The sequence below is a fragment of the Leopardus geoffroyi genome, chromosome A1 (genome assembly GCF_018350155.1).
Source record: "Leopardus geoffroyi isolate Oge1 chromosome A1, O.geoffroyi_Oge1_pat1.0, whole genome shotgun sequence".
NCBI lineage: Eukaryota > Metazoa > Chordata > Mammalia > Carnivora > Felidae > Leopardus > Leopardus geoffroyi.
In genome coordinates this window covers 775,810-800,809 of record NC_059326.1, presented here as the reverse complement: position 1 = coordinate 800,809, position 25,000 = coordinate 775,810, and the positions used below count along the sequence as shown (strand labels likewise).

Here is a 25,000-nt window from a genome sequence, read left to right as displayed (position 1 = left end):
TAGTTGGTGGAGCATGCAGTTCTCTATCTCAGGGTTATAAGTTCGAGCCCCACATTGGGTGTAGAGATTACTTAAAAATAAAATCTTAAAACAAAAGAACATAGTTGTATTGCAAGTTAATAACATTATCACTCTGAAAGGGGATGGGGAAGGAAATAAGGACCCTAAATAACTTTGGAAAACACTGTCTTGACTGGACAGTATAAGCCAATGGCAAGAAAAACAGTACATCAAAATTTTAATCTAGTTAATGTGTTTCTCACAGGGATATGGGCTAGCAGTTCTGAGACGACTTTTTAATTTTTTTAATTGTTTATTTATTTTGAGAGAGAGAGAGCAGGGGAGGGGCAGAGAGAGGAGAGAGAATCCCAAGCAGGCTCCATGCTATCAGTGCAGAACCTGACATGGGGCTTGAACCCACGAACCGTGAGATCTGACCTGAGCTGAAATCAAGAGTTGGACGCTTAACCGACTGAGCAACCCGGCTCCCCTGATTAGGTCTTTAATGGAAAGAATGTATATGTATTTTTTTTTTTTTTGAGTAAACAGATGAACAAATATAGATAATCAAATGCAGGTTTTCTCCTTGTTGGAGAAAGAGAAAGGCTAAAACTAAAATGAATCCTGGAGTGTTGAATTGGGATCAGAGGTATTGGTATGAACTCAGTGTATTTATTTTTTTTTTTTTTTTTAATTTTTTTTTTTCAGCATTTATTTATTTTTGGGACAGAGAGAGACAGAGCATGAACGGGGGAGGGGCAGAGAGAGAGGGAGACACAGAATCGGAAACAGGCTCCAGGCTCTGAGCCATCAGCCCAGAGCCCGACGCGGGGCTCGAACTCACGGACCGCGAGATAGTGACCTGGCTGAAGTCGGACGCTTAACCGACTGCGCCACCCAGGCGCCCCTGAACTCAGTGTATTTAATTTAGACAGAAATATAGATGTGTGTGTGTATGTGTGGGTTCACATACATACATATATTTCATAATCCTTGTCCACCTAGAAGTGGTGAACACACATCGTGCCCAGATTTTGGTTTCTAAACACCATTCTGTAATAAATGGAACCAAGGCTTTGTGGAGAAGTGGTTGATTACTGGATTGGAAGGTGTGAGATGATCCTGGAATGTTGTGCCAGAGAATAAGAAAGTACAGTTGTACCTCTGAGATACTGCAAGTTTGGTATCAGACCACTGGAGTAAAGTAGATATTGCAATAAAAGGTATCAGATTAATTTTTTGGTTTCTCAGTACATATAAAAGTTAACATTTACACTATACACTGTATAAAGTATATAAAGTGTGCCAAGAGCATTATGTCTAAAAAAATTTACACACCTTAATGAAAAAACACTTTATTGATAAAAAAAAAAGTGGAGGATGCCTGTGGGTGTCAGTCGGTTAAGCGCCTGACTCCTCATTTCAGCTCAGGTCATGATCTCACGTTTCACGGGTTTGAGCCTCACCCTGGGCTTTGTGCTGATGGCACGGAGCCTGCTTGGAATTCTTTCTCTCCCTCGCTGCCTGCCCAGCCCCCCCCCCCCCCCCGCCCCACTTGTGCTTGCTTTCTCTTAAAATAAATAAACTTAAAAAGAAATTTTTTTTAACATTTATTTATTATTGAGAGAGCGAGCATGAGTAGGGGAGGGACAGAGAGAGGGGGAGACACAGATTCTGAAGCAGGCTCCAGGCTCTGAGCTGTCAGCAGAGAGCCTGACACAGGGCTTGAATTCACACACTGCGAGATCATGACCTGAGCCAAAATCAGATGCTTAACTGACTGAGCCACCCAGGTGCCCCAAAATAAATAAATAAACTTAAAAAAATGAAAAAAAAAAGTGCTAACCATCACTGAGCTTTCGGTGAATTGTAATCTTTTTGTTTGTGTAAGATCTTTTCTTGCTGTTGATGACTACTAACTGATGAGGGGCTTGCTGAAGGTTGGGGAGGCTGTGGCAATTTTTTTGACTCTTCACAAATGATTTCTCTGTCGTATGCGATGCTATTTGATAGCATTTTACCCACAGTAGAACTTATTTCAAAATTGGAGCCAATCCTTACAAACCCTGCTGATGCTTTATCAGCTTCATTTATGTAATATGCTAAGTTCTTTGTTGTCAATTCAACAATTTTCACAGCATCTTCACTAGTAGTAGATCCCATCTCAAGAAACTAATTTCTTTGAATATCCATAGAAGCAGCTTCTCATTTGTTAAAGTTTGGTCATGAGACTGCAGCAATTCAATCACAACTTCAGGCTTCACTTGTAATTCTAGTTCATTTGCTCTTTCCACCACATCTGCATTTACTTCCTCCACTGATGTCTTGAGCCCCTCAACTCAAAGTCATCCATGAGGGTTGGGTTGGAGTCAACTTCTTCAAACTCCTGTTAATGTTGATAGACCTCTTCCTTTGAAGCACAGATGTTCTTAGTGGCACCTAGAATGGTGAAATCCTTTCTGGAAGTTTTTCATTTTACTTTGCCCAGATCCATCAGAAGAATCACTGTCTAGGGCAGCTCTGGCTTTGTGAAATGTATTTAAAAAAAAAAAAAAAAAAATTTTTTTTTTTAACGTTTATTTATTTTTGAGACAGAGACAGAGCATGAACAGAGGAGGGTGAGAGAGTGGGAGACACAGATTCTGAAACAGGCTCCAGGCTCTGAGCTGTCAGCACAGAGCCCGACGCAGGGCTCAAACTCACGGACCGCGAGATCATGACCTGAGCCAACGTCGGACGCTTAACCGACTGAGCCACCCAGGCGCCCTGTGAAATGTATTTTTAAAAAAATAAGACTTAAAAGTCAGAATTGCTCCTTGGTCTGTGGGCTGTAGAATGGATGTTGTTAGCAGGCACGAAAACATTAAAGTCATTGTATATTGCCACCAGAGCTCTTGGGTGACCAGTTGCATTGTCAGTGAGCAGCAATATTTTGAAAGGACTCTTTTTTTTTTTTTTTTTCTGAGCAGAAGATCTCAGCAGTGGGCTTAAAATACTCAGTAAACCACATTATAAAAAGATGTGCTATCATCCAGGCTTTGTTGGGCAATGTATAGAACAGTAGGTTGAGCATAATTCTTAAGGGCCCTAGAATTTTCAGAATGGTCAGTGAGCATTGGCTTCACCTTCAGGTCACCGGCTCCCTTAGCCCCTAACAAGCCAGTCAGCCTTCTATAGCCATGATAGTCCTAGATTGCATCTTCTTTCAGTATAAGCCTATTTAGTCTACATTGAAAATCTGTTGTTTAGTGTAGCCACCTTCATTAATTATTTAAGCTACATCTTCTGGATAACTTGATGGCAGCTTCTACATCTCTGCTAGCTTCATAAATTTTTTTCCTGTAGTTTCTTCACCTTTTTCAACCTGCATAGAATTGAATAGCATTAGGGCTTTGTTCTGGATTAAGTCTATAGGGAACCTTGTGGCTGGTTTGATCCTCTATGTAATGTACTTAAAGTCCTCCATTCCAGCAACAAGGCTATTTTGTTTTCTTACCATTCCTGTGTTCACTGGAGTAACACTTTTTTGTTTGTTTCTTTAAGAGATAGCACGATTCGGTGGGGGGGGGGGGGGCAGAGAGAGGTGGAGAGAGACTACCATGCTGGCCCCACACTGTCAGTGCACAACCCAGTGTGGAGCTTGAACCCATGAAGCCATGAGTTCATGACCTGAGCCGAAACCAAGAGTCAGACGCTCAACCAGCTGAGCCACCCAGGTGCAGGTGGAGTAGCACTTTTTGATTTATTTCTTTGAAGAACTTTTCCTTTGTATTCACAACTTTGCTAACTGGTGCAAGTAGCCTAGCTTTTGGTCTCTTTTGGCTTTCACCATGCCTTCCTCATGAAGCTTAATCATTTCTAGCTTTTGATTTAAAGTAAGAGACATGCAACTCTTCCTTTCACTTGAATAAATACCATTCTAGGATTAGGCATTGGCCTAATTTCAATATTGTTGTGTCTCAAGGAGTAGGGAGGCCCAAGGAGAAAGAAGAGAGGGGAGAGAGAGGGGGGAATGGCTCGTTGATGGAGCAGTTAGATTATACAGTGTTTATTGATCATGTTTACTGTCCGGATGTGGGTGTGGTTTGTGGTGCCTCAGAACAATTACAGTAGTAAGCAACATCAGAAATCATCACACATCATGGGGCGCCTGGGTGGCTCAGTCGGTTAAGCGTCTGACTTCAGCTCAGGTCACGATCTCACCGTCCGTGAGTTCGAGCCCTGCGTCAGGCTCTGGGCTGATGGCTCAGAGCCTGGAGCCTGCTTCCAGTTCTGTGTCTCCCTCTGTCTCTGCCCCTCCCCCGTTCATGCTCTGTCTCTCTCTCTCTCAAAAATAAATAAACGTTAAAAAAAAATTTAAAAAAAATCATCACACATCAGCCTTACCAATATAGTAATGAAATATTTTGATAATTACCTACCAAAATATGACACAAAGACACAAAGTGAACACATGCTTTTGGAACAGTGGCACCAATAGCCTACAGAGTTGCCACACCCTTAGTTTGTAAAAAAAGAAAAAAAATTGTATAAAAAAATACTGTATGTGCAGTAAAGCAAAACCCAATACAATGCAGTAGACCTATATTCATAAAAGATGAGACACGTTGAAAATACATAGGAGCCACAATGAAGGTGCTCCTAAATGGCCAAACTCGGAAAAATTTCAACAACAAAATAAAAAATGGTAGTATTAGATTTTATTTTATTTATTTATTTTTCTTATAGAACTTTTTTTTTTTTTAATATTTTATATATTTTTGAGAAAGTGCAAGTAGGGGAGGGGCCGAGAGAGAGGGACAGAGGATCCAAAGTGCACTGAGTAGTGAGCCTGATGCGGGGCTTGAACTGCCAAACCGGGAGATCATGACCTGAGCTGAGGTCAGATGCTCCACCAACTGAGCCACCCAGGAGCCCTGATAATACTACATTTTAAACTGCAGAATAAATTAGATATCCAGAAGCTCATGCTTGTAAAAGTAAACAATTGAATGAATAAATAAATGGAAGACAATGGACAGCTTTTCCTTACCATAGAACAACAATCAGTATGGAAGGAATGAGAGAGAGAAAATCACCAGTGGGCATGCCATGTAGTGATAATAATTGTTACAAACAAGATTTACTGATGGGTGTTTCAAATTTATGCCCAAACTTGAGAAACACAGTTTACGTTTCTCTTTTGTATTACGTACTAATGGAAAAACAGTAAATTTAAAGTGGAGAAGCAACAAGCATTAAGGTTCATGTCACCTGTAATGAGACATTGACACCAGATACTCCTTGATACGATATACTCAGAAGGATACATTGTCATTTTTTTTTGTGTTTTTTTTTTTTTTTTTTTTTTTTTTTGCCAAACATTTCTAGCATTGGACATTTTCATGAGGGCATATAACATGAGCCCAGCTTGAAGGACATTGTACAAAATAATCAGTTTTTTTTTTTTTTTTTTTTTGAAGTGTCAGATTCACCCTGAGGCTGGTGGGGAAGAAGGTGTGCTGAGTGCTCAGGCTGGAGACCCTGGCCTGTGCACATGGTAGACCTCTGGCTGCCAGGCTGGCAGGGCAGGGAGGCAAGTGCTGCGCACCTGACCATGGCAGCACATAGGTGGGCTTTTGCCTCAGCTGGGCATGGTACCCCCTGAGGACCTTCTGCCCCACATGTCCAGTACAAGGTCTGGCAGTCAGTGACAGAGCAGGGCTCCCACGGCCCAGGTGCCCCCAGCAGTCCCATTCCTGCATTCCTGGAATGCCCCAAGGATTCTAGTACCATGGCCTGGGCATTGTACTAGCGCATCATGACGGAGCCAGGAGTGTGGTTTGCAGTAGGAAGGAGAGGTGTGTAAGATGATGAAACAGGTTGAAGGAAAAGCAGGAGAGAAGGAAGAAAAAGTAGATGGAACCACAGAACACATCCTGAAGTTGCAGGAGAAGCTTGTGGCCCAAAGGAAGAGGCAGGAGCTTTTCCTACAGCCCAGGAAAAGTTTTACGTGAAGAAAAATGGAGGAGAAAAAGCAGAGGACCTGACCACTCCGACATCACCTGCATACCGGCAGAGCGACTGTTTATACAGGATCTCACCTCTTCAGCACATAGCGGGGGACGAGCTCTGGAGCACAGAATCACCCTGGCATCCTTTTGGCAGCTGATAAAGTCAAACAGAGATGCAGACTCCCAAGTGCTTACAACCCAGCACTACATGGGTTCAGCAGCTCTTTTTGCAGGGGCAATAATCATGGCCCAGAGTGTAGGCAATCCTGAGGCAGTCCGTGAACGTCCATGGGACTGCTCATCCCCCATCTCACTATGGGCCCAAGATGCTGGCCTGTAGTCCTAGTCAACAGCTCAGCACCTTCAGCATTTACTGAAGTGCAGTACCTGTCTCAGCCACAGTTACAGCCCTATGCTGTGCCTGGTCATTTTCAGCCCACCCAGATAGCTTCCAGCCTGGTGGTGCCCTGTACTTACAAAAGCAGGTGGAACATGGTAGCTAACAGACTGGCTTCTCTGACTTATTCCTCCCTGTGCCCCATGCATCCAGCTTTTGGACTCCGTGCCTCCCAGCTGCTTCCTGCAGGTGTAACCAGCAGGAAAAGCTTCCTGCTGCACCTGCATGTGCAGTCAACAGAAAAATTAGACTTTGCAGTTACCAGCTAACCAGGCCCTTGGGTCTTTTTCAGCAAAGACAGAACCCGTGATTGTACCACAAACCATGTTTTATTATCAGCCTCATCTCCATCCCCTCCTCACCCTGCCATGGGTGAGGATCCCTATTCTGTCCCAGGCCCGGGCAGTGAAACCTACATGGCACTGGAAAAGAAAAAAATGCCAAGTTCATGAAAGACCAAAAAAAGACTGAAAGTGAAGTAGACTAAAGAGAATAGTTAAATACAATGTAATGGATTCTAGAAAGAATCCTAGAACAGAAGAAGGGCATTAATGGGGAAACTGGTGAAATCTGAATAAAATCTGTAGTTTAATTGTAATATACTAATGTTAATTTCTACTTTTAATAGTTGTACTATGTTTGCGTTAAGATGTTAATATTAGGGGATGCTGCATGAGGGATAGACATTCTGTACTGTTTCTGCAACTTTTTTGTTAAGTTTTGTTAACTTTTTTGTTCTAATTTGAAATTAGAAATAAGTTAAAAAAAAAAAAGGATCGTAAGTATTAGGGATATACTTGGGAATAAAAGACACAAGTACAAGTTTTGCCTCTTTGGAATTTAGAGAAGCATAGGGACGCGGATAGTTGGAATGATCAGATTATTAAAGTGAAGTGCAGAAACTATGGAGTACTTAGTAATTTTTAAAAGGGTACCTATTTGCACATTAGGTGAAATGTTGGTTGCTTGATGTGAGGAGTGTTCTGTGTATGTGGTAATTTGTAATTGAATGTTTTTTCATTAATCTTACATATTTTTTAAGTTTATTATTTTAGCAGTATGCACCCATTGTGAGGCTTGAATCCACAACCCTGAGGTCAAGACTTGTATGTTCTTCTGACTGAGCCAGCCAGTCACCCCTCATTAATTTTATTTAATATGCTGGAGTATATCAGATTCAATTTGAAATTCAGATAGCTGTGTACTATCAGCAAGAGTAATTCAACATGTGATGATCTTATGGGTAGTCTTGATACTTAGCTGTATTGTAGCAGATACAGGCAGTGATAAATCTGTTAACAATCTTAACCCTATGTCTGCCAACTAGAAAGGCTTTTTTTAATATTTTGACTAGGAAGTTTCGTTTGAAATTAACTGTAAGAATCTTGATTTAAGAAATGTGAACAGGGGTGCCTAGGTAACTCAGTCCAACTCTTGGTTTCGGCTCAGGTTATGATCCCAGGGTCTAGATGGGGCTCCATGCTGGGTGGGGGCATGCTTGAGGTATCCTCTCTCTCTCCTTCCCTTCCTCCCCGCCCCCCTCCCCATCTCTTGTGTGCCCTTAAAATAATTCTTAAAAAAACAAACAAACAAAAAAACAAAAAGAGGGGCGCCTGGGTGGCTCAGTCGTTAAGCATCTGACTTCGCCTCAGGTCATGATCTTGGCGATCTGTGGGTTCGAACCCCACATTGGGCTCTGTGCTGACAGCTCAGAGCCTGGAGCCTGCTTCGGATTCTGTGTCTCCCTCTGTCTCTGCCCCTCCTTCACTTGCACTCTGTCTCTGCCTTTCAAAAATAAACATTATTAAAAAAAAATGTGAGCAAGTTGTCTGAAAATTGAGCAGTTTTGCAGCATATATAAAGGAAAGGGGACAATGTGTCTTGGAACTTTCACTAATTGTCAAAAATCTTCTGTACTTTCAAGGGAAGGCAAATAAAATTATGGCACTTAAACTGAAGAAATACATCTGACTGAGGTTCCTACCATACAAGACAGCTTTAATTATTAATAAGCCAGATAATTTGGACTCTGCTTTTTTGTTTCACTTTAGTTAGAAGATTGACAGAATGGCATAAGAACGTATGTTTTGAGAGAAATTAAATAATTTATCCAGGGTATACAATTTTCTGGTTTCCTTTTAGTGCTACAAATAAATTATTAAGTTTCTCATGGGTCACTTAATTCTTCAGAGACCGTGGCAGTGAAGAAGGAAGACTAGGACAAGGTGTTGATGAGCTTATTCAGACTGTGACTTGACCACTTTAGTAGTTCATTTATTCATTTATTTCTTCATTCCTTCCCTTACCACCCTTCTGCTCACTCATCTATCCATCCAGCTGTTTTCCTTTTTTATGCCTTTTTAACACAAAGATCTTAACTTAGCCCTGCAACATGTGTGGAGGGCATGTGCTAATAAAAAGGAACAGAGACTAGCAGGACACTTTTATCCGTTATTTCTATCATCGTTTAGTTTCTAGATCCTTTCTATTTTTCAAAGCCCTACAAAAATATGTGAGGCCTGAGAATAATTCGTGGGTTCAAATTAAATTGTAAAATTGAAGTTTTATCACTTTGCATTTAAGTGTAACATGAAGGATGTTAAAATTTGCCACACCTTTTTTACTTATTAGTTCCATTTGTAAATGTAACCTAGGAAGTTATCCTTCACTTGAAGAGACATTAAATGTACATGTAAAGATACTCATTAAAGCATCTTGTGGAATAGAAAAAATTAAAAGCAAACGTATGTACAATAGGGAATATTTCTGAATATTGTCTGTATGTTCAGATTTTGGAATTACCGGTGTGGTATCAGAACTTATTTCAAAATTAAGTAGAACTTCTCGAATTTATAGACAAAGGAAAAGAAGGGAAAAATAGATGTTTAAAGTGATTATACCTTTTTACCTTATTTTTCCTCCTGGTTTATAAATCTATTCGAAATCAGGAAAACTGAATTTCAAAACATACATAGTATTAGAGTTTTTGAATAGGAAATTAAAAAAAAAATTTTTTTTTAATGTTTACTTATTTTTGGGAGACCGAGAGCAAGCAGGGCTGAGGTGGAGAGAAAGGAAGACTCTCCTCCAAAGCAGGCTCCAGGCTCCGAGCTGTCAGCACAGAGCCCAACACAAGGCTCACAAACTATGAAATCACGACCTGAGCTGAAGTCAGACACTTAACTGACTGAGCCACCCAAGCGCCCTATTGAATAGGAAATTTTTACCTGTACCTGCATATATTTTCAGCTATGTGAATATGAAAGTGTTTTCTTTATAGTAAAATTTATGAGTGTGTTAACGTCCAAGAAGTGGATTAACCATTTTACTTGAATACTCAATTTACAATGGAAATGTATATTGGAGACTTAGACAAAAATCTCAAAATAGTCTAGATTTTGCTTAAAATTTCTTAGAAACATTGTCTTGTTACTAACCTGTGGTCTGACACAAATTCTTCAACCAGTGGTTTTTGTGCTGTCTGTGGGATATATCATTTCTTTTAGTTCATGGACTTGTATTTAGGGGAGGAAGCATTATACAACAAACAACAGAGTATCTTGAAATTTTTTTTTTTTTTTTTCAGAGTATCTTGAAATTTGATTGTTACACTTAGTGTAATAAGGTACTTAAATGAGCAATTTAGAAAATGTGACTTAATGAGAGGACATCAGTATTATATAGTCTTCACTGTTTAAATTATTTTTTATTTTTTGGGTGGAGGCATATACACTTGAATTTGCATTGACATAAAAGCCAATATAGTGTGAGCCTGTTAACTTCAGTGTTATTTTGTAGGTTTTTTTTCTTGTAATCATAGGTAATTGCTGATTTACTAGTAATTGTGCACACATATTATAGTTCAATATTTTTTTTCTCTCACGTGCTTAAATATACCTCTTGGACTGAGGTTGGCAAACTTTTTCTTGGAAAACGGCTAAGGACTAAATGGTAAATATTTTAGGCTTTTCAGGCCATATGGTTTCTGTCTCAACTACTCAGCACTGCTCTGACCCAGTGGTAGCTATAGACATTAAGTACATGATTGTCTTTTACAACTTGATGTACAAAAACAGGTGGTAACCTGACACCTGTTCTAGAGGTTTTCTTCAGGGAATTGATAAAATGGAGAGAGAGTTTGTTAAGGATTCCTTAGACACGATAGATTTTTTGAGTAGGCAGTTTTGTTCTTTGCAGTGGCTTAGATTGGGATTGGTTCTGAGTGCCTTTATGCCAGTGATAGATCCCACCCGTTTCTCTTTATATACAGTAAGAGAGTACATGTTTGAGCTTTTGGACTCCTGATTTCTTGACCATAAGCACATAACTAACTTAGTTACATGTTGTTACTCTGTTTTTTGATTTACCCTAGGTACTTTTATTTCTTTGGGTTACTTGATTAATTAAGGCTTAGAGCAAACTAGAAGAAGGAAGGTAAATCTAGTAAGTCAATCATTATTCACAGATTTTGCATAAAGTTACTTATAAATGGTTTTGTTTTACATGAAATACAATTCCTGGTAATGGCTTACATGTTGCAATTTTTATTTAAAAATCTTTCAGACATGAGGAAGAGCACCGTCGCCGTGAGGAAGAAATGATCCGACACAGAGAACAGGAGGAACTCAGGCGACAGCAAGAGGGCTTTAAGCCAAACTATATGGAGAATGTAAGTAAAGTACTAGTTAACTAAAATTATTTTATATTCTTAGGTGCACAGTGTATATTTAATTTCTTTGGATATTGGTTTATATATAGTTTTTAGTCTTCCTGAGTTTCTCGTGTTTATGTTAAACTAATGATTTTCTTAACTTCCTACAGGTAATAACTTAAAAGTAGTTTCTGAACATACTATTAATGTTTTATGAAAAGGATGTTAAAAATTTTCTACTTTATCTTTTTTTAATATATGCTTCTAAATTAGAACTCTTGATAAATCTATATTCTCTACTTGATTTCATCATTTACTGATATTAAAATTTCTTTGTATTAGATGATTTTAGATATTTACAAATGTAGAATAGTATATACAAAGGTACACTAGTATGTGCTTATTACCCAACGATGACAGTTATCAACACATAGCTGGTCTTTTCATCTTTAAGTATACCCACCTTCCTGAATTATCATTATTTTTTAAATGTTTATTTATTTTGAGAAAGGGAGAGCACATGTGTGAGAGTGGGAGAGGAACAGAGAGAGAGAGGGGTAGAGAGGAAAGATCCCAAGCACGCTCTGCTCTATCAGCATGGAGATATATTTTATATTTTATAAAATATAAATAAAATTTATATATTTTATTTATTTTGTTTGTGTACAATTGGTTTCTTCAAATTGGCTGATAAATCTAGTGTTTTTAGTCTGTAGGTTTTCTCTTCCCCCTTTAAATTTTTTTTTATCTTTTTAAGAAACAGATCCTTGTTTAGAGTATTTCACATCCTATATTTTGTTGAATTTATCCTTGCAGTGATGTTTAACAAGTTTCTTTATCCCTGAGTTTCTCATAAACAGGAGTTCCAAAGATTTGGTCTAATTCACGTTTTTGTTTTGGGTAGGCAAAATGGTAGGGCAAACACGAATACTTCAAATATGTTATAATGCACGTGTTCTTAGTGTTAACTAACAGTCTTATTCTTCACCTTTAGATGAATGCCATTTTAACAGTCATTATTCTGAAAAATATTTACTAGTGTTTTTTTCTCTAGCTGTTCAAAAGCCATGATTCCTTAATATTAAGTCATGACTCTTTTTGCTGGCCTTCTCTGTCCCCGTTCTTCTGTCCCTAGAAAAATTTTAAACTTTTTTCATTAAGAAGGATACGCACAGAAAAAAATACATCCTAACTTGTGTAACAACAAGAAATTTTTATCTTAGCTTGCATCAAGTCAATAACTTTGACTAAAAATTACGTGGCATTTAAATTCAGTTAGGAAAGTTTCTTATTATTTATAAATCATACTAAAGGTTTAATTGATACCTAAATTCCATTACCGAATTAGTTGAGCGTTTTAAGCATTATAAATTTTCTTTTGAGTAATTTCTAGCATTATTTTGCAATTCTCTTTTTCCTCCTTGGATACATAGTATTTGCTTATGATATATTTTAACCTGTGGTATTTAGTCTTTTGGTTGTTACATGTGAATATAAATCTGTTGTATTTATCAATGCGAGGATATTTTATGATGTCATGAGAGTATGTGGAATTAAAATTTTGCAGGCCCGTGCTCACTTTGGCAGCACATACACTATAATTTTGCAGGTCCATGTTTTGGAAACTAGTGATTACATGTTTTTATCTTCAAATATTATCAAGATGTAAACCACCTATGATAACATTTCTTAGGGAAACTATTTTGTAACATTTAGGATTAGGAAATTCTTCCTTGTCCCTTTATGTACCTGAACATTTCTTTTCCTAAAGTGCTTGCTTATGGTTAAAGATGGCGGAATTATCTTTCTTACTATTCTTCTGGCATAAACTTCAAATTCTTGGAACACACGTGTAGCTATTTGTAATAACGTCATATACGTAAATCATTTAGGTGACTTAGGAAAAAAGTAAAATGCATTCTGCTGTTTAAGTTGGCTATATCATAAACTTGATTGCAGACTCTTCTTTGAAATTATTTCACAATTTTTAAAATACCACTTTTTAATATATGTTCAGTGGCATTTAATATAGGTATAATTAATGAAGGGCAGATTTTAATTTTCTCTATTAAAAAATTATTTGGAAATGTTGCTACAATTTAAAATTGGAATATGTAGATTCTTTAATTTGAAAACATTTGTTATGTTTAAAATTCATTTTAATGGTGGGTAAAATTTTACAGATATCCAGTGAACTTTGAGAAGAAACGTATTTAAAATACTCATGATGGATTTTTTGGCATTTCAAAAATAGATTATTGTTTCACAAGATTATGCTCTTAGAAAATGTAGATGATGATCTATTTTAACATTAAGATATCTTTGTTTTCAAGTAGTTACTTAAAGTATATATTGCATAGTTGAAGCATCATGAGATTAATTTGGCTAGAGTAGAAGTCAGCAAACTATACCCTGGGACCACTGCCTAGTTTCATACCACTCTGCCACCGAGCTAAGAATGGTGTTTACATTTTAAAGAGTTGGTGGATAAGAAAAATAAAAGAACGTTAGAAAGTATTTGTGACTCACAAAACCTAAGATATTTACTCTTTCACCCTGTACAGAAAATGTTTGCTAAACCCTGGGCTGGAGAGTTGGTGCTGGGTTTTTTTGTTTTGTTTGTTTTTTGTTTCTGTTTTTAATTAATATTCTTGTTAGAGCACAGCATTACTAGATTCTTAATTTTCTGAAGAGAAACTGTATTTAAAATAGTATGTAACAATGGAATTAAATATTTAGGGGAAAATATAGTCTCTGTCGGATTTTTAGATTTTTTTTTGAGACTAGAAATTATAGATAGACAAGGTTTTCATCATTTGGTATCAGTTTTATTTGGTTCCTAGCTTCATAATGCTTGTTAATATAAGCTAATGAAACACTAAAGAAATGTTAACAAAAGCTCTTTATTGGTCTTGACTATTCTTTGTTAACAGAGAAAACATTGAATTGTATCAGTTATTCTTCATTTACTTTGAAAACTGTCTTTGGGAAAAATTTTTAAATTAATGTTTGTTTTTGTTTTTAAAAGCTTTGAAATTAGGCCCTCTTATGTGCTTTCTCTTTTTTCACTGTTCAGTTTAAAGGGAGGAATCAAATGGTAAGTGTTCAGCTTGCCCAAGTAGTAAGAGTGAAGTATAAAGTAGATTTACTTGGTTTAAGATGCCACCACTCATTTCTTTCTAATATTCCTATTAGATATATTCCAACACAAATAATAGTATGGGTTTTAAAGTATGAAATAAAAGCTGATATTCGTATTTTGTTCCTTGAATAATAATTTTTTTTTAAGTAATGAAACAGGGAAAACACACAGTCATGTCTGGTCATGTTTTTCTTTGTTAGCCTCAACTTTATCATAATTTTATGACACACGAACATATTTTTAAGGGTTTCAGAGATATGTCAGAACTTCGTCAACTAGTGGTTGCCATTTTAATTTCATACCTTATTTCTTAGAAGTCAAGCTCTTTGATAATAGCTCTGGTAATCATAAATTAAACATGTTACTTTTCATTTCTATAGCATAATATATTTTTGGCTACCATAACAATGTATATATTTTTGTGCTGTGCCCTACACTTAGGCTTATCTTTATTATAGTTGAGTGTATTTGAACCATTTTCTAGATAGTACTTACTAGGTTGAGATTTTCTACTTACACAATTTAATAGCTTTTGAGGTTACTCCACTTACTATAGATTAAGTAGTTTATTTTTTATTTATTTTTATTTTTTATTTTAAAATGTTCATTTTTGAGAGAGAGAGAGAAAGTGTGAGTGGGGGGGCGGGGCAGAGAGAGAGGGAGACAGAGGATCCAAAGTAAGCTCTTTGCTGACAGCGGAGAGCCTCCTGTGGGGCTGGAACTCAAGAACCTTGATATCATGACCTGAGCTTAAGTCAGATGCTTAACTTTCTGAGCCACCCAGGTGTCCCTAGACTTAGGAGTTTAAACATTTAAATACTACAGTGTACCAGTCTTTTTCTGTGGATTCAGTTTGCCTTGGAGTAAAGTGGAGGTTTTAATTAGAATATTTTTTAATGAAGTTTCTTAGAGTAAACTTGGCTTTCTTGAGAAAATGATATTATAAAAACATGTACATGCTACTGTAGTTGTATGTAGTTGTATCAAGTAGTTATGAACTACCTTGTTTAGGTAAATTGGGGCAGTGTTTTAAGACTTTAGAAGTATTTTTTTTTTTTATTAGAAGTTTCTTTTTAGTGTGGTAAATATTAATATGTGTTTTTTAGTGAATAAAAGAATCGCCCTTCAGATTTTTGAAATACATACATGAAGAATATTGAAGAATTTTGAAGAATTTTTATTTTTGTTTGAGTAGGTGGGAATAGCCTTGGATATTTAAACATATGTACATAATAAACCTGAAGATAAATGTACATTACATGCTAAGGCAGTAATTTGATCCAGTTATGTGTCTTTTGTTAGAATTGTTCCATTGTAGCTACCTAGTATGTTAGTAGGCCAAAAGCATTAAAGAGATGTAGCCAGAGGCTAAGGGTATAATGCCTCTTCCATGGTAGTGTTTCTCAAATAGTGCATAATAAACACTCAGGGATCTTTTTTAAAAATGTAGGTTTTTGTCTTAGGTCTTCAACCTACAAATGGAATCATTTTGTGATTCTAGTAGAATCTAATGCATTCTCTGTTGATCACAGTTTTGGCTAAATTCACCAGTTTTCAACCTTTGCAGCACATCTATGGAACTTAAAAATGCCTGCTTTCCAATCCACTACATATTTTTGATACAGCGGGCCTGGGTTGGAGCCATGGGATCTGCATCTTAAGAAGCTCTTCAGCTTGCTTATTTTCATTAGCAAAAATAGACTATTAGCCATATGTTGAAATGAGACATAGTCGAAATATTGAAATAAGAATAGTAGTAGTTCAATTTTTTATGGGACCTGGGGAGTTGAAGGGAGGGCTCAGAGTCAATCAACTTGGGGGAATAGGATTCATACACTTAACAATGTAAGTAGCACAATATTCTATGTGAATAGTGTTCTGTGGGATTTTGGTGTGACAACTTTGGTGTGAAAGTTGAGCTTTCAGCCTATATGTGGACAATACCTACAGGTATTGTCTCAAATCATACATTAACTTTTTAAACTTTTTGTTTTTTAAGTATTTCATCTAGACTGGGGGTTGACAGACTAGGGTAAGCCTGGTCAAATCTGAACACTGCCTGTTGTGTTTATGTTTTGCTTATAGCTGCTTTGCCCAAAGATGATAGAGTTGACTAGTTGTGACACAACCGTATGAGACTATATCAAGCCTCTCTGGCCTGCAAAGCCTGAAATATATATTATTCTGGCCCTTTACCAAAAAAGTTTGCCGACCCCTGGTCTAGGTCCAGATTGTTGGGAGTTGGGAGGAATCTGTAAAAAGTGACTCATGTTAACCAAACTCAAAGAGTTTGTGAATTAAAAGTAAATTTATTAATTAATATGCTTTTTTCCAGTGTTTTTGGAAGTCTCATTGAACAGAGCACCTCTTATCCTAGAATCAAAGTCCCTGAAGAGTCCAAATTAGTGACCTGAAGGTTTATTGGTAGTTATGGTTATAAATCAGAGCAAAAGTTATTAGAGGAACAGTTTGATAAGGCATCATTGCCCCACAGCTGATATCTTAGAGTTTTCAAATGTTTTCTTAGTAGAGGCATAAAGCATTGTTCTTTCAAATGTTACCTTCTCTTGATCAGCATTGCCAAATTTGACCTATTTAATCAGCCACTTCTTTATGTTAGTCTTTTTTCCTCCTTCTTGAGTGGACGTTATTTCTCTTAACTGATTTACTTACAACCCAGCTTTCTCTGATGTGCCATGTACAAAACTCAAAACAGAAACTCTAGCTAGTAATAAAATTTCATTAATAGATGTTGGCAGAGAGAACTGATGATAATCATTAATTACTAATAAGTAGGTACAAATAACATTTTCTGAAATGATCTGTGAATTTTTTGAGAGAAGTTGCCATTTTGTGGGTTCCACGTGGCTATTACTCCTCTTCCTATAAATTATTTAGCTCTAATAAATGATTTGATTTTATTGCAGAAGAAGATTATTTTTTAGAAGTCTAAATACCTGAAGCATTCAGAAAAAGGACATATTTTACAAGGGATTTTTATAGCATCTTCATTATTCTGTGGAAATAACGGAAGAATTATTTGCTGTAGAGCTTGGTGTCAGATTTAGGTGTGACCTGGGCGGGCAGGTTAGTACCTATTGCTGTTATAATAGCAGCTCAGTTACAGTGGTTTGGGCATGATGATGATGATCAAAATTACAGCATTTACATTGCAGTGGTCTCCCATATAATGTTCTAGTTGTGACCAGTTTTTTTATTGTTAATGTTTTCATTTATTTACTAAAATAATTTAATGTGTTTCTTACAGTGAGACAAGAACTTTTCTGAATATTTGGGATGGAGCGTAATTGGAACTAGACTTATACTGTTGTAGTCCAGTGAATACAAAAATCAATATATGTTTATGTTTGTTATGTTCATATATACTTTGGAAGTGATGGTTAGAATTTTGACGATTGGGGGTATTTGGGTTGAAGAAATGTATCACTTTTAATCAGCTGTTGAAATCTTTGATCACTTCTCAAAAGGATTTTTTAATAGTTTTAGTATTATCTAATCATTTGTAGGGGAAAACCTCAAGAATTTTCAACCAAACTAGGACAACTGAATATAGGTACTATTTAAAGTTACTTTTTTTTACAACAGGCATAAAATGGGCAGTCTCTTGCAAACCAGGATGTATGGTTATCTTAATCATACATTATGATTACAAATAATGGTTTTTTCTTCTTCTGTTTTATCATTCATATTTAAAAGTCTTCCAAATGACTCCAAAGGGAAATGCTTACTGAGCCTCTCTTAAACTCTATACCAACTTTACCAGAGGATACTTTATTGTACTTAATTATTTTTATGTCATATTAGATGACTAGTGTCTTTTTTTTGTCTTAACCTTCCATTAGAGTTTCAGAGAGGTTTATAATCCAGAAAAATTTCTTTATCTCTTTTCTTCTCCTGGAGAATGTCTGCATACACTCAGTGCATGCATAACCTTCTGTTACTACTCACCTCAGCTGTATCATTTTTAATAATGATTCTTTTTTAGTACTTACCACATTGCATTCTAATTATTTTCTGACTTTGTTGTCCACTAATGGATCTTTCATTGAGTTTTTTGAGTTTGAGAGTGTTGCATTTGTCATATTGTGGTTACTTAGATGTAAACAGAGAATTAAATAGTTTGGTGTCTTATTTTTCAGATACCAGTGCAGCTTAGTCACATGGTTTTCAGTGTTGTTTATGGGCCACTATACTTTGGTATTTATTGAATACTAATGTCTCATGTTAAACATCTGTAGTTTTGAAACGATTGGTGTTAAGACTATTGATGTATTTTTGTAGACTTCATAATGGAATCCCATAATGAAGAGTAAGTTTTTAAAAAAACAGTCAAATAACAATTTTTGATGTTTGGTTTTCAGTACACCTAACTGTTCATTGATCTCACTTGGATATCCCATCAGAGTGTTAGACTTACAGAAGGATTTTAGAGGTTTCCATTTAGTAAGAAAATTTGGTCACTGTTTTTACTGTGTTCAAAGTGCTGAGTACCATAGAGGATACAGAAGTGAATCAAGTTGAGGATTAGGTCTTTGAGTATCTTATTTATTTTGTTAAAAAAAATTTAATGTTTTATTTATTTTTGAGAGAGAGAGAGAGAGAGAGCGAGCGAGCATGAGCGGGGGAGGGGACGGAGACAGAGAGGGAGACACACAATCTGAAACCAGCTCCAGACTCTGAGCTGTCAGCACAGAGCCCTATGCGGGGCTTGAACTCAAGAACTGTGAGATCATGACTTGAGCCGAAGTTGGTCAACTGACTGAGCCACCCAGGTGCCCCATGTCTTTGATTAGAGTATTGTAGGTGCAGAGTATCTGCATAGAGTGTACAGAGATAAAGCTAAAAAGTTTTGAGAGTCTAGGGGCACCTGGGTGGCTCAGTCGGTTAAGTGTCTTAACTCTTGATTTTGGTTCAAGTTATGAGCTCATGGTTCATGGATTCAAGCCCCGCATCTGGCTCCATACTGACATCATGGAGTCTGCTTTGGATTCTCTTCCTCTCTCCTCTCTCTGCCCCTCCCCTGTGTGTACGTGTGTGTGCTCTCACTTAAATAAACTTTAAAAATAAGTTTTGAGAGTATAGAAAGAGATTGCAAAGGGAGTGTCGAGTGCATTGAGTAGCCTCAGCACTGTTGTGGAACTTATTTGGGTGTATTTTTTTTAATGTTTTTTTAAAATTTATTATTGAGAGAGTGAGCAGGAGCGGGGAAAGGGCAGCGTGGGGGACGGGGACAGAGGTTCCAAAGTGGGCTCTGCATTGATAGCAGAGTGTTCAATGGAGCACTTGAACCCACGAACTGTGAGATCATGACCTGAGCCAAAGTCAGATGCTCAACCAACTGAGCCACCTAGGCGCCCCTGAGTGTTTTTTTGTTTTTTTTTTTTTCTTTTAAACTGATATGATTGGTTTATTATTCCACTGTGTTGTAGGTATACCTCATGTCTTTTCCTTTGAAATGGTAAGTTCTTTGAATCGTACTTGGTTCAGAATGGTAAGACTTTTAGCTTAATGTTTACCTTTTTTTTGAGGGGTTGGAGAAGAGGAAAGTCAAGATTGGTAAATAGAGGTGTTAAAGTAAACACTTTTGAGATGTCAAATATGTATAATAAAACTAGTAAGAATTTTTACATATTAAATAATTTGGATTAAAAAGATTCTATGAAGACATAAAAATTTAGCTTGTTATTTCTGCTTTGTGACTTCTTAATGGAATACTTAGAAACCCCCCTTTAAGTTCTACAAGGTGATTAAAAAAAGTTTTTTTTTTTTTTAGGTCAGTCTCAATCTAGTATCTTCTTTACTTTATATTGAGGACATGAAGTTCTGTCGTGTCACCTGAAATATCAGAGTTTTATACCAAATTAGACTAAATAAATGTGAATGTCTATGGATAGTTATTATCTGTTAGTGGCAGGAAACTTGGGTTTGTGAGCATTCTCTGCTGATGAAATGCATTTATTTCTGTTTAAAATATCAAGTAATTGAAAAGTATATGGGTAAGTTTGCCTGTACTTTGTCTTATGATATCCTGCACTATATTGTACACCACGCTTCAAAACCTGTTTTCTGGTTGTAAATTTACCATGTTTCTCAGAAGGTAACTTCTTCATTTGTCCTGTTACTGGTTTTCCTAAATTCTGCTTTTAAACAATTGATATGCTTATAATAGTAGTTTTTCTTATAAATTTGTGTTTTAAATACCCGAATTTTATTTAGTTACCGCTTAAATATTTTTAAAATTACTATAATTGAACCTGTTGTTTTGAGTTGTCTACTTAAGAAAACTATGTAATTTGTTAAAATTTCATAGCTTATGGTATACTAACTACTAAGATAATTTGTTTAATACCTAGCATCACACAAAGATTTCCCCATTAAATATATACTTAATTCTTTATACATTGGAACACTTGTGCTTTGTTTGCACCTTCCACTGCTTTTATCTGTTGATGGGACCAGTTTGGAATTGCTTCTTGTACAGTTTATATTTGTTCTTTTGTTTCATCTTTCATACCTTGGTCTGGCCAGTCATGTTAGTTGTTTTGACTTTGATAAGGAAATGTACTGGTTAGGAGGTTATGAGTGAAGAGTTGCAAACCAATTACCAGTATTATGTGAGCTTTAATAGGGTAGTACTAAAAATACTGTGTTTGTGTTGTAGCTGATGCCATCATGGATGATTTCTTTAAGAGTTTAGGATAAAATAACTAAATTTGAAGAATAGATATTCCTAATCAGTTTCAGTCTTTAAAAGCCTGTCTTTAGAGTTTGCTATGACAAGTGAAAAAAGATGATGATAATGATAATTTTGAAAGTATCCCTTGGATATGTGATTAAAACTCTTCTCAGCTGAATATAAATTTGTTTAAATATAAATTTATTCTCTTCTGTCTTTTGATATATGGTGGATTATTTGTAATTAGATTTAATTAATCTTCAGTTAGAAAATCACTCTATTTATTAAAAAGCAGCAATTAAGTTTTGAATTTGACAGGTGGCACCAGAATAATCTTTTAAGATTCCTGAACTAGGCTTTAAAAATACATTGAATGAATTTAGAGTCATCGAGGTATGTTTTGAGGTTAACAAACGCAGTGAGCTAAGAGTAAGCCCCCCTTTTTGTATTTGTTGTTTCATTTTATTTCTGATTTGAAATTTAACAAGTAACAAAGTTTTATTTCATGACTAAAATTTGTAGTATAAATTTATATATGGAATTGATTATTCAAAAAGAAACATTAAATTTTTTAATAGTTTTTATTTTATTAGTTTTTAAATATTTATTTAGAGAGAACGAGTTGGGGAGAGAGGCAGAGGGAAAGAGAGAATCCCAAGCAGGCTCTGCGCTTCAGTACAGAGCCTGATGCAGGGCTCCATCCTTTGAATCGTGAAATCATGACCTGAGCTGAAATCAAGAGTCGATGCTTAGCTGACTAAGTCACCCAGGTGCCTCTAAGAGACTATTTTTTATTAATTAATTAATTAATTGTATTGTATTTTATTGTATTTTAATTTAATTTATTTTATTTTATTTTTTATTATTTTTTTTTATGAGAGACTATTTTTTAGAGCAGTTTTAAATTCATAACAGAATTGAGCCGAAGATAGATTTCCCATATACCTCCTTCCCCTAACTTACCGACTCCTTCACTATCAAATTGACACATCCTCATCACCCAAAGACCATAGGGTTCGCTCTTGGTGTTGCACAGTCTGTGGCCTTTGGCAAATATGACATGTACCCATTGTTAACGCTATACAGGATAGTTTCACTGCCCTAAAAATCCTCTGTCCTCTGCCTGTTCATCCCTCCCTCCTTCCTTATCTTGGGCAAGCACTGATTTTGTTACTGTCTTTATAGTTTTGACCTTTTCAGAATGTCATATAGTTGGAATTGTAATATATAGACTTTTCATATTGGTTTTTTGGTAATGGCATTTTAGGTTACTCTGTGTCTTTTCATGGCTTAATAGCTTGTTTATTTTCAGTGCCAAGTAATGTTTCATTGTCTGGAGCTACCGCAGTTTGTTGATCCATTCACCTAATAAGGACATGTTGGTTGCTTTCAAGTTTTTGCAATTATGACTAAATTTAGTTGCTATTAACATCCATGTGCAGGTTTTTGTGCGGTCATAAGTTTCCATCTTTGTGTAAATACCAAGGTGTGTGGTTGCTGGATTGTATGTATGTATGTTTAGTTTTGGAAGAAACTGTTAAATTGTCTTCTAGAAAAGTAAACGTGCCATTTATAATCCCTATCAGCAATACATTAGAATTCCTATTTCTCTACATCCTTGTCATGCTTTGTGTTGTCAGTGTTTAGGATTTTGGCCATTCTGATTGATGTGGTATCTCACTGTTGTCTTAATTTGCAATTCCCTAATGATATATGGTGTAAAAATATCATTTTAACAACCACATAACTGGAGAACATTTCTCCAGTATTCAGGGGTGCAGATGTCATGGAATGCATGTATTCAAATTGAGGGTAAAAAATCACCATAAATTGTATTTATTGAAAGACTGTCTCATGTTACTTAAAAACATCCCCCCTTCTCTGTCTAGTAGTGAGTAAGTAGTATGTTTGGGAAATTCTTGTTTTTAATTACTTGAAGTAGAAATTTTAAGTCTTCCAAGCATTCTCTGTTGGTTATGTTGGAAAGTTTGCATGCTATTATTTATATCAGTGGAAACATGCCTTACTTCCCTTTTTAGTTTAAAATTATTTTTATTTTAACAGTATTGTAACACTTTTTAAAGGAGTGAATAATTTCTTGGCAAAGATATCTAGTGGTTATTTTTGTAATTTTTCTTTATACCTATTTCTTAATATTTCACGTAATTGATTTTTATTCCAGTTTTTTTTCCAGATACGTTGTGTTTTTATATAGTGAAAATTTCAGATGCTAATAGTTTGTTTATTTCTCCTTAAAAGTTTAACTAGATATCTAATAATCTTACTATTCTTTTGTGTAAACTTCTCCAGTGAAGGAAAAGATAGATTTCTGAGTGCTAAATGTAATTTATATTTAGGAATGTTTAATGATAAAAAGGTCAAATCTTGTTATTTCCCAAAACTTAGAATCTTCTCTAAAATTATATATCATTTAGTAGATTTAAATGTTCTGTATCAGTATTTTTACATCAAGAATTTTAGCATTTTCTCTATTGAGACATTGAACCTAAATGATACATGGTGATCCCTTGTCAATCCCTAGAAGTTTCTTCAGAAGTGTACATGAAAGATGTTTACAGATTAAAGAATAATGATCCATGTCATTCTAACAAGGATTTAGATTAATGAGTGTTAGATGAATATATTCTATCAACTCATTGCAAAGTGTTGTGTCAGTTGATACTATGTTGTCATTTCTGTGGCTCACTTTTCTAAACCTTAGGCATATAGTATAATTTATTTTAGCCTTATTTTTGTATTGTGTGAATTCTTTAAATTTGGTTATCTAAAAAAAGGAAACTACGAGATCTTTAAATTCACAGGTTGGTATCCTGAGTGTTAAGTATTAAAGGAAAAGATCCCATTTTACATAAAATAATGTTTAGTTTACATTAGTGCAGATTTTCTGCTGCTTAAATTTTCATGAGCAAATACTGACTGTAACTTAGAAGCAGTGGTTCTTAATCTCTGGTTTTGATATCTTTCTACACTATTAAAAATTATTGAAGACCCCTAAGAGCTTTTGTTTAGGTTATGTCAGTGTTTACCATATTAGAAATTAAGAGAGAAACTTGAAAGAAAATGGGTTGTAGTGGGAACAGTCGCCTTATATTATATTTTTGCAGATCTTTTTGAAGTTCCACTTTAATGTAGTGGGAAGAGCGGTATTGTTTTACTCTTTTATAAATTTATTCAATGTTTGGCTTTATAGGAAATGGCTGGATTCCCATATTTGCTTTTGCATTCCATCTGTTGCAAAATGCTCTTTTGGTTGAAGTGCATGAAGAAAATCTGGCTTCACTTAGATAAATTAGTAAATAGAGATGAGTATATTTTAACATTTACAGATAGTTGTGTATATTTTTGTTTAATATTACAGTGAAACTTGACAGTTTTCATTGTATTACAATCCGTTGGGCTGCCTTAAACTTTGAATGGATCTTTTACCAATGCATGATTTTGTAATGTCATATACCAAACATTACAAAAATATTGACCTATTGAGTTATGCAAATCTTCCATATTTTAATGTATTTTATTATACAAAATAAAAAACAAGTCACATTTTTAAAATACCAACCACTGATCTTGTCAGAAAATGTGTACCAAACACTGTCCAAAAGTATAGCATTCCTGTGATACCTTTTGTAAGCCAAAATGGCATAAAATGAAGAAGCCGTTACCATTAATATTTATATGAAAAATGTTTTGAGGGTTTCCAGGCCCAAAAAATAACCCCTTAGGCTTCTCTGAAACCTTAGGACACATCTTGGTAGCTGATGCACTGAATAAGTCAAGTTAGAGCACAGATGTTCACAGATACAGGCAGCTTGGTGTTGAGATGTTGAGTCTAGTTCCCAGGGAAAGAAAGAGCTTGGTCGTGCCAGTCTTGCTGCTCTAGGTTTGTGCTGCCTCTGAAATTGCTTGCTGCAAAACACACTGAACTTTATTTTTACTTTTTGCCTTTTTTCCATAAAAGTGAAAATCTTTGGGTGCTGTTTGGTTAGCAAAATCACTACAAATGTAGGTGTCTCATAAAAGCTAAGTGGTGTAATGCATGCACACTTTCAAAAAGCAAGGAATACCTGTATACAAGTCAGTAACCATAGTTTGTCAGATG

At 35.7% G+C, this 25,000-nt stretch overlaps 1 protein-coding gene, 1 long non-coding RNA gene and 1 pseudogene across 3 annotated transcripts in view; all 3 read left to right on the top strand.

Annotated features, from left to right (window-relative positions):
* Nucleotides 1-25,000, top strand: part of PSPC1 (paraspeckle component 1) — a 109,599-nt gene that overhangs the window by 37,729 nt on the left and 46,870 nt on the right. For both annotated transcript variants that reach the window (XR_006702943.1, XM_045443810.1), the window contains exon 6: nucleotides 10,954-11,059. Coding sequence is in view for 1 of the 2 variants with exons in the window: in XM_045443810.1 (XP_045299766.1) it covers nucleotides 10,954-11,059 (106 nt within the window). In the remaining variant the exon portion in view is untranslated. The remainder of the gene's footprint in view (nucleotides 1-10,953; nucleotides 11,060-25,000) is intronic.
* On the top strand, nucleotides 4,823-6,659 carry LOC123579598 (annotated as a pseudogene).
* On the top strand, nucleotides 14,904-24,044 carry LOC123579781. The gene is made up of 3 exons (XR_006702951.1): nucleotides 14,904-16,201; nucleotides 19,393-19,395; nucleotides 24,034-24,044. It is a non-coding gene; the product is annotated as an uncharacterized LOC123579781 (long non-coding RNA).